The sequence below is a fragment of the Phyllostomus hastatus genome, unplaced genomic scaffold, assembly GCF_019186645.2.
Source record: "Phyllostomus hastatus isolate PE091 unplaced genomic scaffold, TTU_PhHast_1.1 phas_contig_40, whole genome shotgun sequence".
Classification (NCBI taxonomy): domain Eukaryota; kingdom Metazoa; phylum Chordata; class Mammalia; order Chiroptera; family Phyllostomidae; genus Phyllostomus; species Phyllostomus hastatus.
In genome coordinates this window covers 49,976,913-49,989,694 of record NW_025333872.1, presented here as the reverse complement: position 1 = coordinate 49,989,694, position 12,782 = coordinate 49,976,913, and the positions used below count along the sequence as shown (strand labels likewise).

The following is a 12,782-nucleotide window of genomic DNA, read 5'->3' as shown; positions in this document are numbered from 1 at the left end:
GGCACAGAATGCCAGTTATCTTTTTATAATAGCAACCAATGATGCAATGTTATATTCAGGAGTTCATTAAGAATTACAGAATGGTGATATTCTAATTCTGTCATTCCTTCTTAATTTGTTAGCTAGAAAACTAGTATATAAAGAGATACTCTTTTCATCTGTTTAGTTATCTTATGGTATAGTTCCTACTGAAGAGAGAGGATAGCCCTGGCTGGTGTGGCTCAGTGGATTGAGTGCTGGCCTGTGAACCAAAAGGTTGCCAGGTCGATTCCCAGTTTGGGCACGTGCCTGGGTTGTGGGCCAGGTACGCAGTTGGGGGCATGCAAGAGACAACCAATCAATGTATCTCTTCCACATTGATGTTTCTCTCCCTCTCTTCCTCCCTTCCCCCATCTAAAAAAAAATTAATAAATAGCCCTGGCTGGCGTAGCTCAATAGATTGAGCTTGGGCTGCGAACCAAAGCATCACAGGTTCGATTCCCAGTCAGGGCCCATGCCTGGGTTGCGGGCCACGTGAGAGGCAACCACACATTAATATTTCTCTCTGTCTCTCTCTCTTTCTCCCTCCCTTCCCCCCTCTAAAAATAAATAAATAAATCTTTAAAAAAAGAAATATGCCCTGCTGGCATAGCTCAGTGGATTGAGCGTGGGCTGCGAACTAAAGTGTCACAGGTTCGATTCCCAGCCAGGGTACATGCCTGGGTTGCAGGCTATAACCCCCAGCAACTGCACATTGATGTTTCTCTCTCTCTATCTTCCTCTCTTCCCACTCTGAAAATAAATAAAGAAAATCTTAAAAAATATATATTAAACATTTTAAAATTAATAAATAGAAATAAACAAACAAATAAATAAATAAATAAAATTGAAAGAAAGAAAAGAGAGGGTAAATGCTCAATTCTTTTCCTACCCTCCCTTTAAACCAGTTTGCAGAATAATGAATTGGTTCACTAGCATCCTTGAACTGTGACTAATTAATTTATGATTATGAATTCATGGATTTAAACACATTACATATGTTTCAATTTACTACGCTCTTCTTTTTATTCACACACTGGTATATTTGTCTGATGGATCTATATTGTTGGCTACTGAAAGCCACTTAGGTTGGCTTCTGGGTTTTTTTTACCTGACTGACCTCTCTGAATGATTATGCCACCAATTGGACATATTCTTCAGTTGCTTAATTTTTTAATCTTTATTTTAGGGACTGTTTTTTAAATTTAAATTATTCAAATTTTGTTTAATAATTGTGTAAGTATTTACAAAGTTCCAAAGTCAAATGTATCAAATGTACAAAGCAAGTTTAATTCAAACAAGTGTAGCTTTTCTCCATGTTTGTTCACCCATTTCTTCCCTCCTTTTATAGATAAACATTGTTAAAAAAAATCATGGTTTATTCGTCTACTAGTTTTTTAAAAAATATAAACAGATAGGTATGTATATGGATATCCCCTCTTAAATAATCATAGCTTACAATATGTATCTTTTCTTCTTACCCTTTTCTTACCATTATATCCCCTGAAGATTATTCCAAAGCAGTATCTAGAGATAGCCTGCACTCCATTTTTCAAGCAGTATGATACTCTGTTGTATGGATGCATCACAGTTTATTCAACTAGTCTTCAATTTATGGACATTTGAGCCTATTCTAATTTTTTGATAGTATAAACAATTGTGCAATTAGTAGTGTGGTGCATATCTTTTTTCATTTTGCTAATGTACCTATGAGATAGAATCCTAGAAATAGTATTGATAAGTCTAAGAGTAATACATATATAATTTAGCTTGATAACATTAAATATTCCAGCATAGAGAATGCACCCCTTTTGCAATTTGTACCCCTTTGCATTCCCACCCATGGTGTGTGTGAATGCCTTTTTCCCACAGCCTATTAACAGAGGATGTTGTCAAGCATTTGCATTTTTCTAGGCTAATTAATATGTATGGAAAATTTTTAATAAGTTATTCTCTTATGTTAAGTAGAATGTGCATTTGACTTAATTTTCCTTACAATAATATTTCACTATGTATTACTTTTTTGTCTAAAGAATGTACATGTGGGAGAGGAAGTTCTCTATGGTCTGTATGGCATAGTGGAACATAGTGGCTCAATGAGAGGAGGTCACTACACTGCGTACGTGAAAGTGAGAACACCCTCCAGGAAATTATGGGAACATGTCACTGGAAAGAAAAGTGTACCTGGTATGTTATCCTAAGTTTATTTTATTCTTAAAAAACAAATGAATTTATTCTTCCTTTTCTGTTAGAGGTAAGCTATTTCGTGGATAACTGAAGTGCATTCACTTTGTTTATGTTAAGTGAATAATATGTTTAAGAGTACTAGATAATCTTAAACAATCTTAAATATAAGACTGTAGCCTGGTAGGTGACGTGAAGTGACACAGTTTTTCAGGGTGTTAAGTCATGTGTGGCAGTGCCAGTGGTATTTTATTTAACAAAAGTTTTTAAAGACATATCAGAAGCACTGGCTGGTGTAGCTCAATGGATTGAGCACAGGCCTTTGAACCAAAGCATTGCTGGTTTGATTCCCAGTTGGGGCACATACCTGGGTTGCAGGCCATGTCCCCAGTAGTGGGTGTGCAAGAGGCAACTACCCATTGATGTTTCATTTCCCTTCTTTCTCCCTCTCTTCCCCTCTCTGTAAAAATAAATAAATAAAATCTCTTAAAAAAAGACATATCAGGACCTCAGAATAGAGTTGAAATTGAAAGTTTGCTGACTTTGCTTACGGATCTGCAAACTAACTTTGTTTTTTGTTCTGTTTTAGTGAAAATGATTTTCCTCAAACAATACATTATTCACAAGGCTATCTAATATTTCACTAGACTTTTAAAGTAAAATGATAGTAATGTCAATGGTTTGAAAGTTAGTTCTTTTTAGAAGAAACAGGAAGAAACAGACTTATGTGGTAAGATTTAGCATTAGATAAATATAGTTTGTGGTGAATATGTTGTTGCTTATAACGCAGAGTAAGAACATAACTTATTGTAAAATGATGCTTTTGTTTTGTTTTGTTTTTTTAGGTTTGAAAGAACCGGATAGTGAATTGGCAGGCCAGTGGGTCCATGTCAGTGACACTTATGTGCAGGTGGTTCCAGAATCAAGAGCACTTAGTGCACAAGCATATCTTCTTTTTTATGAAAGAATATTTTAATTATTTGTTCATTGTTAAGGGTGATGATTATTTAGATCACTTTTATTTAAATGCTGCAATGATAACCATAATACGCAATGTGCCTTTGTAGTCTCTTCTCTTCTGTAGGAGTAGTATGTCCCTCAAATGCTCCTGAACATTTTTACCTTTTTGGTGAATCCGCTTAAAGTAAATTAAATTTAGTCAATGCTTCCAAATATATATTTTTAAAATAAATGTAAACACATGTTTAAAAAATTGTGTGTCTTGGAACAAAAGTAGAATTTCCAGTAGTAGAGGAAATGCCTTTATGATGTAGATTATTATTATAAGCATTCAGAAATGATGTTGGCTAAGTCAGATCCTTCCTTAAACAGTGTTACCCAGATGTGAGTCACATGCCACCTTTCTGATATATATGTATTTACCATGCCATTATTTACTTAAAATTTTTTACCTTATTTTTAGCTTTACTTTTTTTAACCATAGCCCTATTTTGAGCATATTCCACATTTTATGTGCTAGTTGTGTTTTTTATAATAAACCTTAAAGTAATATGTAACTATTAAAGAAAAATTGTTCATTCATGTAGTAGTTCACTTAAAATCATCTCAGGACTATCCGGTGGTATATGTATGCTGTTGCATGGGTAACATTGTTATCACATGTCCTTGCACAACTGACATGGTGACTTTGTCTTATTTTGTATAATTCAGCCATATAAAAAGGTATCAATATAACTTCAGTCATATGGATTTACAAATAATATATTGATTAGCTTAGCTTTGAAGTTTTGAGACATAGGAAAATACATGTAACCTATTCATGGTAGAGTTGAGGATAATTTGCAAATAATTAGCCAAGGTCAAACTATAATTATAGATAATTCTAACATGCAGAATTGATAAGTAGAAGTTGTTAATCCATATGAAACCATAGGATAACTTTGAAATATAAATTACCAAATTTGTCAATGATAGACAATTGTATTCTTCTTATATTTAACAAAGAAGTCTAATACATTTTTAGTGCTATAAATCAGTAAGTATTAACCATGGTTTTAGGGTTTTGCAACCCCTTGGTATTCAACAAGCATCATTAATAAGTTCAAGTGAGTTTAGCTTTTATTTTAATGGGGCATGAAGTTGGCATTTGTGATTTTCTTTTTAAATAAGTTATTGCAAAGGTATGATGGTTTAAAAAAAGATATGATGGTTTTTCCTCTAGAATACAAATTATTAAGCTGTTAAAGCTTGGCAGGAAAACATTACTATTACTTGGGCTTAAATTTTAAAAATAATTGCTACCTTGGTATCACTTTACTGAATCAAAGCATCCTAATCATTAATACCAGTGAAGATACTACATACAGGCAGGTGCTGGGTTAAGTACTTAGTTCTAGTTAACTCTTCACTTGGGAAGGAAGGATATGAATAGAGGCTGGAGATAATTGCGAAAATATTTAACCAAGACTCTGGTTATACATTACATTATCAAGGTTACTAGTGCTGCCTTTTGATACATGGATGAATGGAATTGTGATTATTGTTAAAGATGGTAATAATATACAAAATGAACAACTGAAAAGTATCATGGCACAAATTCTATTTTTAAGCTGTTGCAATTTCAATAGTAGTAATTTTCTTGATTTTTAACAGTGAGATGATGGAGAAATATAGATTAATCTGCAAACTCAGGTTGTTTGTCCTATAAAAGGTGGTTTAAACAGTGTTTAAATTAGTGTCTATGTTTAATTGTAATTCATTAACATTGAAGATTTCAGTTCCAGAGTAGTGAATTTTTTTTTTTTGAGAAATACTAAATGTCTTTATTCAAGTCAGACATCTTGGTAACAACAGTTACCATTCACTACCCCAAATGTAAATATTGTAACCTCATTTTTCTCCTAGAAAGGACACTATTAAGAGGCATGCATTTTTCATTGGATGGTCACCTCCTTCTTCTATCATTGATAGTAGAAAGAGAAAGAGGGAAGTAGAGAGGAAGAGAGAAAGGAAGGGAAACAAGAGCATTCTTTTCTGTTGCCTTTTGGCTTGTCCCTTACACAACTAAAGTCAGAGATGGTAAGTGATAAGTAAGGGCCAGAATCAATGAAAGTTCCTAGTTCCTCATTTTACTGACTGGATGCCAGGAAATGCACCAGTGCTGTGCTCATCAAACAGGAGATATTTAAAGCTTTATTCTGAGTGCCAGTCAAACTGCTTTTTCATTAAGTGAGTGATATATTGTCGCTTCAGAACATTACATCCGTACTGAAGTACTGCAGTAGTTTTTATGCTGTAACTTCACATTTACTCATTATGTATATCTGCTGTCGGACAGGCACTGTGCTGACATTATTTTAACACATTTTAAAATGGAGAGGCTTATGTAAGTGTTAGACATTACCCCATGAGTAACATACAAATAAAAATACTTTTTCATTTCCAAAATGTTAAATGAGATAATTCTAAAATCTTTTTTTTATGGCCTAGGATTTATGAATGCTTTTCCAGCTTTGTTGATAATGTAATAAATTTTTTTTTGAAACCTAAGAATTTTCTAATGATAGCTTTGTAAACGGAAAAAGTATGTTAAGTTACACATGGATCTGCATTTAAATTTTTGTTTGTATTTTGAATATTTCAAAGCACATTTGCAGGGGTACAAAATGGTGGAGCTACTATAATAACTGTAGTTTCCAGATAACCTCAGGAAACAGTACAAATAAGTGAGAATGTTTACAGATCCTCAAAACACTGACCATAATGTTTGGCCAAGTGAATTTAAAAAGTAAAGCAGAGGAGTTTCACTAGCTTTATTTCAAAACTGGATTAGAAAGTATGTCTAATCCCAGTTTCCCCTAGTTTTTCCATATTTAAAATGATAAAATTTTGATTATGTGCCAATTATGTAAATATTTTTGACATACTCAAGTATATGTCTATATTTACAATTTTGTCATTTAATGTTTTTAAACTTGATGTGAAGACCACATTTTTGGGTGGCCAAGGAGAGTGTTAGTTTGGTGTTGGTTCTCAGAGCAGTTATTTGATACCTGTTTTTTTATTTTAAATGTGCCAACAGAGCTATTTTGCAATATAATATTTAATAGCTCTTTGCTTGCATGTGATTTTACTCAGTGATTTTATACAATAGTTCAATAAAATTCCTTGAAGATTAAGTTGTGAAATATATCACCTTCTTCTAATTTTTGTAGTATATAATAACATGCTGCCTAGTTTTCTTAGATTTATATTCATAATTTATTTATCTGCATGTTACATGATAAATAAGCTTAAACCAAATATGTGCAGTAAAATTGAGCATTTATATATTACATAATGCATAGAGAAAGACTATATTTAGATATTTAAAATGTTTTGTTTATGTAAAATTCATCGATTCAAATCTGTTTAAAAGACAACTATATTTTTAATTTTGAGTAACATTGGATAATACATCATTCCTACTGTTTTATCTTTATTTTTTTTGTCAGTGTTTTTAGAAAATAGCTAATTAACTTATTGAGCATTATTTCAATATTCCTGTATAAACATGCATAATAAATATTAAATTCTCATTTACTTTGTTTTAAGATTGGTCCTGGAGTTTTTTTAGTGCACATTATTGACAGAATATTTTATCTATCAATGTTGTATTTACTTACTTAGCTATATTCCAAATATTCTTTATATTTTAGAACTACAGTGTTTTAGAATTAAATATCTTATAATGGGCCACTTTTACTCATATTTCAGTATGTACCATCGGTAGGTCTTCATCCTTTCATATGTTTCTCAAAATGTTTGAGTATTTAGTCAGAATAGTTCATTAGGTAATGTTTTGTCTGTGTATTTGTGTTTAACCTTTTTTGGCTCATGTTTGAGATTATGATGAAAGTTATAGCCTATCTTCAATTTGTTCAATAATTTAGTAAGTATTTATTGAATACCTGCTGTGTGACATGCATTTGGGATATAGAACTAAACACCGGAAACAGAACTCTCTCCAAGAAATAAGGAAATAAGCATTCCAAGAAGTGAAAAGTAAGGACCCCTGGCTGGGTGTCTCAGCTGGCTGGAGCACTGTTCTGTAAACCAAAAGGTTGTGGGTTTGATTCCTGGTCAGGGCACATGCCTAGGTTGCAGATTCAGTCTGCAGTTGGGATATGTACCAGAGGCAACTGATCAATGTTTCTCTCTCTCTCTCTCTCTCTCTCTCTCTCTCTCTCTCTCTCAATTAACTTCAAAAGATTTTTAAAAAGAGAAGAGTGAGGAAAAGGTGATCAAATGGCAAATGATGTGGAGGAAAGTCAAGCAACATTACCCACAGAGCCATATGGGAGTTAAGGTCCTACTAGTCCCAAAGGGAAGCTATCAGTTTTGGGGGAAGAGGAGGGTTTTAATTTTCAGGCCTTCTCCTGCTAATGGCAGTATAGAAGATGGGAATGAAAATTCTCAGAAAAACCTATGCACCAGATTTTTGTATGTAATTTCAGAGGTTCATGAATCCCCTGAAGACCATTTTCATATAATTTTAAAGTTGCACTCAAGCAGCAATATCCAAAATGTTTGCATTCCTGTTTGTATATAGATAAAGCTATGACACAGGAGCAAATAACTCCACATCCCAGTGGCTTAACACAACAAAAGTTTACTTCTTTCTTACCCAGAGTCCACTGCGAGTCTTGACTATCTGTACAGGCAACTAAATGTTTTCCAAATGATAACTCTTTAATCCAGGCTGATTGTCTTGTAGTTCTATCTTTTCAATACTAGGCCTCCCCACTATGGCAGGCAAAAGGAGCCTTAAAATGTCTTGCACCAGCAATTAAATTCTTCATATTGGATGTGTCATTCACAACCCATTGGCCAGAAGTGGTCACATGTCCCTGCCTAATTGCAAGTAGGGATGGGCAGGATGGGTAGGAAAGAGCATGTCTCCCGTGGGTTCAGAAAAAAAGAATGGGGTGTGTGAGTGCACCAGAAGTCTCTCACAAATCCACCTTCTAGTCACTAAGTACTCACCGCCCTGGCCAGGTAGGTCAGTTGGTTGGAATGTTGACCTGATATTCGAAGGTTACAGGTTTGATCACTGGTCAGGGCACGTACAAAGAAGCAACCAATGAATGCACAAATAAGTAAAACCAAAAAAATCCATGTATCTCTCTCAAATCAATAAGGTAAAAAAAATTAAACCACACACATTAAAAAAATGCTTGCTCACTCTTCTTTCTACAGATGGAATAAAATACAGTGACTTCTTCTTGAGGGATACAGCCCCAAAGTCCCACCCAGGCAGTTTTATTCCCCTAAAACCGCGCTCTTTAAGAGTACTAGGTCAGGTCTGGATGTTGCTTGCAGTGGTCTGGAGACCCAGGGACCAAAAGGATAGTTCCACCTCCTTACTGTACAGTGGTGGAATGGTAAAACCATAACCACAATAAATATTCAGAAGGGGAAGAAGAACAGAAATACTGTCAGGGTCTCTTACCATGAGCATGGGGAATATTTCTGGTTAGACCTTTTTTTCTGTTAACTAAGAATTCCTTCTCCCACATTCTCGCCACCTTCTAAAAGGATCTTATTTTTATTGTCTTCCTTGGCTACATCTGAATGGCACCTGAGGAACATGCCATCCTTGGGAATTGCACAGCTTTTTTTTTTTTTTTAGTCTGTTTCCTAGACAATTGGGGGCTGATGTTGTTTTGTTTTGTTTTTAAAGCTCAGAACAATCACTAATGCTTTTAGCCAAGGTTCGTAGTTTCTTTTTCAGTACAACTCTTAAAGTAGGCCTTTTATCTGCTTCCAGTCAGATTCGCATGCTAGTTACCATGCCATTTTTTTTAAGACAAGTAGTTATTGGGTTGCCTATATTTCTCCGATTTCCTACCTCCATACCTCTACTGACTTTTCAGCAAGTATATTCTGTCTATAAGTTGTGATGGGAGAGCAATCCACTTAACCATATTTTCATCTTCAGGCATTATTTTTCCCAAGTGAGGAGAAAAATTAAGGTTCCACACCCTTAATTAATCCATTGAAAAAAATTGCAAAATAAATATGAAGTCCATATTTGTAGTTATGATCTTCGCTGCAAGGCTGAGTTTTAATGATCCTTTGTCACTTAAGTCTTTCTCAAGTTTATCTTCTGCTTGGAGTTGAAAATACAACCATGCACAGCTCAGAATTTCTGGTTATCTCTGTTTCCGCATTTTAGGTTTACCAATTAACCATTCCTTTCTGAGCTCCATTCTTATAACCTTGCCAAATGCATCCAATAGCACCCAATATGCACTGTCTTATTTTTCAATCTTTTCACTTGTTGAAACCTCACTATCTACATTTTCTCCCTTCCCAGGTTATTGTTGGTTAGAGTTATATCAAATGTTTTACCACTGTATAATGTGAAGAGCTATGTTTCTAGCCTCTAATATTAGGTTTCTATGTATACTAACAAACCTCTAAGCTAATGCCACATATTTTTGGTTCTTTGAGCAGCACCCAACTCCCATGACCAATATCTGTATTTTTCAGGATAGGCTAGACTTAATGCTGTGTTAACAAATGACTTCAGAGTCTTAGCAGTTTATTCTGCAATCATGCAGCCTTTTGCTGATTTGGGACTCTTTCTGGCCTCTGTTTCCCATGAGGTAACTCAGTGATCCAGGCTCATAGGAGATATACCAAACTTAGCTGCATTATGTGAAACATGTAGCCTTCTTGGTTGATGTGACAGTGCATCAGGTCCAGAAATGACAGTCATCACTTAACCCACAACTTATTGGCCAGAACTAATTGACAAAGTCCTTCCTAACTTTGAGGAGGTTTAGAAAGATGCTGTCTTCTGTGTGTTACATATGTGGAGCATCAGATATTGGTGAACACTAATAATGTCTACAATATCATACAAATGAATTTAGTACAGAAACAGTACAACATTTTGAATAGCAAAAGATTTTAGGTAAGAATATGCCAGTCAGTGAACATGGTAGGTTGACCTTACTTTCTCCAATCTGGTCTAAATGGCCATTCCCTGTATAAAGCCCAGCTTGGTTCATTGTTAAATAACTGAAGTAATTATTATTTTATATCCTTCTCACACTTCTTTATGCCAAGTACTACTTTTTAGGAGGTCTTTAGTAACAATAGTACTTAAGAATTAAAAGAGTTATAATTTGTAATAATTTGTTTTTGTAGCATATTAGCTTTAAATACTTTTTGTCCTCTTATTTTTATTGTGGTAAAAAGTATATATAATAAAATGTACTATTTTAACCATTTAGGTGCACAATTCAATGACATTAAGTACACTCATAATGTTGTACAAGTATCACCATTCATTTTTAGAACCCTCTCCTAATTCCATATAGAAACTCTGTACCCAGTAAATAATAACTCTCCAATTCTTTTCCTTCAACCCCCAGCAATTGTTATGCTACTTTCTCTCTGAATTTGCCTGTCCTGGGTACCTCATGTAAGTGAAATCAAACAATGTGACCTTTTGTGTCTGTCTTGTTTCACTTAGCATAATCTTTTCAAGGTTCATCCATGGCTCAGTATGTATTAAAATTTTACTTCTTTTTAAAAGCTGATTGATACCCTGTGGCATATATATAACACAACTTTAAATATTTTTTATTCTTAAGTTTTAAGATGAATGCAATATGAAACTTAATAACATCGTAAAGGTTTACCTTTTGAGAAGCAGGAATTCCAAATTCTGAATCTTCAAAATCTCATTTATTTTTTTTTCCTTTTTACCTTGAGTATAACTTGTTTCCTTAATAATGCAAAGTACTAACTTGAACATATCCTCTTGAATTATCTACTTCAAGTACTCTGAAAACTGGAGAAGTTAAACTGAGTTTACAAAGTCTGCTAATTGTTAGTCACAAGACGGGTCCAGGGAGTGGTGGTGGGAAAATGTTGACAACTGCATTTGAACAACAATAAAGAGAAGGAGGGAGAAGAAGAGGGAGGGAGGGATGGAGGGAGGGAGAGAGAGAGAGAGAGAGAGAGATAGAGAGAGAGAGGAGAAGGTGGAGACTGGCAAGGTGACAAGGTGAAGCTGCTGAGCACTCTTTGGTCAAGGTACTCAGAGCCAGACTGCAGCAGATCATACACATGGCAGCTGCACAAACACTTGAACCCAAAAACATTCTAAGGAAGTTTATTATTGAAATATATGTATCTGATGTCTCCTTCAGATCATCACATTATGGGGCAACCTAGGTGATAGTGGTGAGGGAAAGGGAAATGGGGCTTTAAAATTCATTTCCTGGTCTGGAAAACAGTAATTGCTGAGTGTCTCATGAAACTGACACAAGGGACAAAATTTAGCATTGGGTTTCCAAAAGTATTGGCCCATGTTGGGGTCATTGTTCAAAATATTTATTCAATCATTCAACAAAAAATTTATTTGTTGAATTTTTATTTATATAATATGCTGGCCAGTTGAAAAGCAGAGATGAAAAAGTTTATCAGGAAATTGCTTCAACTTTACTAGGGAAAGAAGCAAACAATTGTGGGATGATTATAGGAAGCAGGAACATATGAAAGTTTCACTAGGGCAATCAGGTTTTACAGAGAAAGAACATTTCTCTGATTAGGGTGTTCCTCAGTAAAATAAACTTGAAAATCAGAGCCTATGCAGAAAACTTGGAAAATGAAGAAAATCACAGAGCAAAACGAGAGATCAATAAAGTGATTTTTAAAAAGCATATTGTACTGTGTGTAGTTGTGTGTGTGAGAGAGAGAAAAGTGGAAATTAGGGGTAAGGATCAAAGGAATGGAATTTCTCATTCAGTAGTATTTTCATGCACTCACAGCATTGTGTTGCCTGGTGTAATTAGTGAACTCTTCTACCAAGATGAAGTTTTATTTGGAGGGCCACTTGGATTTGGTCGGCAGATCTTCAGCTGTTGAGAAGTTCCTTCTAAATCTGATCCAGGACTACCTGGGCTTAAAGTGCTTTATTAAGAAAGACTGAATTTTATGCAGACGACGCCTATATTCTCATATCTACATTTACCTTCTTTTTAAAAAAAATTTTTAAAGATTTTATTTATTTATTTTAGAGGGGCAGGGAGGAAGAGAGGGAGAGAAACATCAATGTGTGGTTGCCTCTTGCACACCCCCTACTCAGGATTTGGCCTGCAACCCAGGCATGTACTCTAGACAGGGAATCACACCAGTGACCCTGTGGCTCACAGGCCATTACTCAATCCACACCAGCCAGGGTTATATTTACATTCTATTGGGTTGGCTAAAAAGTTCATTTGGTTTTTCCCTAAGATGGCTGTAGTAGCACTTAGTTGTCTTTAACCTTATTGGAAAGACTTTTGTTACATTGTTTTCTGACACCTGTCATATCAGCCTGAATTAAAACGAAAACTTACCAAAGTTGATGAATTTTTGTGTAGCTATTTTAACATTGAAGATGAAAAAAAATAGGTGACATTATTTACACATTATGCTTTACTATTTCTAGAACAGTAAAAACACAACTGAAACGTCAACAAATATTTGTGCAGTGTATGGAGAAGGTGCTGTGACTGATCAAATGTGTCAAAAGTGGTTTGGGAAGTTTTATTCTGGAGATTTCTCACTGGATGGTGCTC

General features: G+C 34.7%; 1 protein-coding gene across 4 annotated transcripts in view; it reads left to right on the top strand.

Annotated features, from left to right (window-relative positions):
* The window catches only part of USP45 (ubiquitin specific peptidase 45), a 65,348-nt gene extending 58,604 nt beyond the window's left edge, over nt 1-6,744 (top strand). For all 4 annotated transcript variants that reach the window (XM_045843337.1, XM_045843339.1, XM_045843336.1 and 1 more), the window contains exons 16-17: nt 2,052-2,205; nt 3,048-6,744. In XM_045843337.1, coding sequence (XP_045699293.1) covers nt 2,052-2,205; nt 3,048-3,178 — 285 coding nt within the window. In that variant the 3' untranslated portion in view covers nt 3,179-6,744. The remainder of the gene's footprint in view (nt 1-2,051; nt 2,206-3,047) is intronic.
* The last annotated feature ends 6,038 nt before the right edge of the window (nt 6,745-12,782 follow it).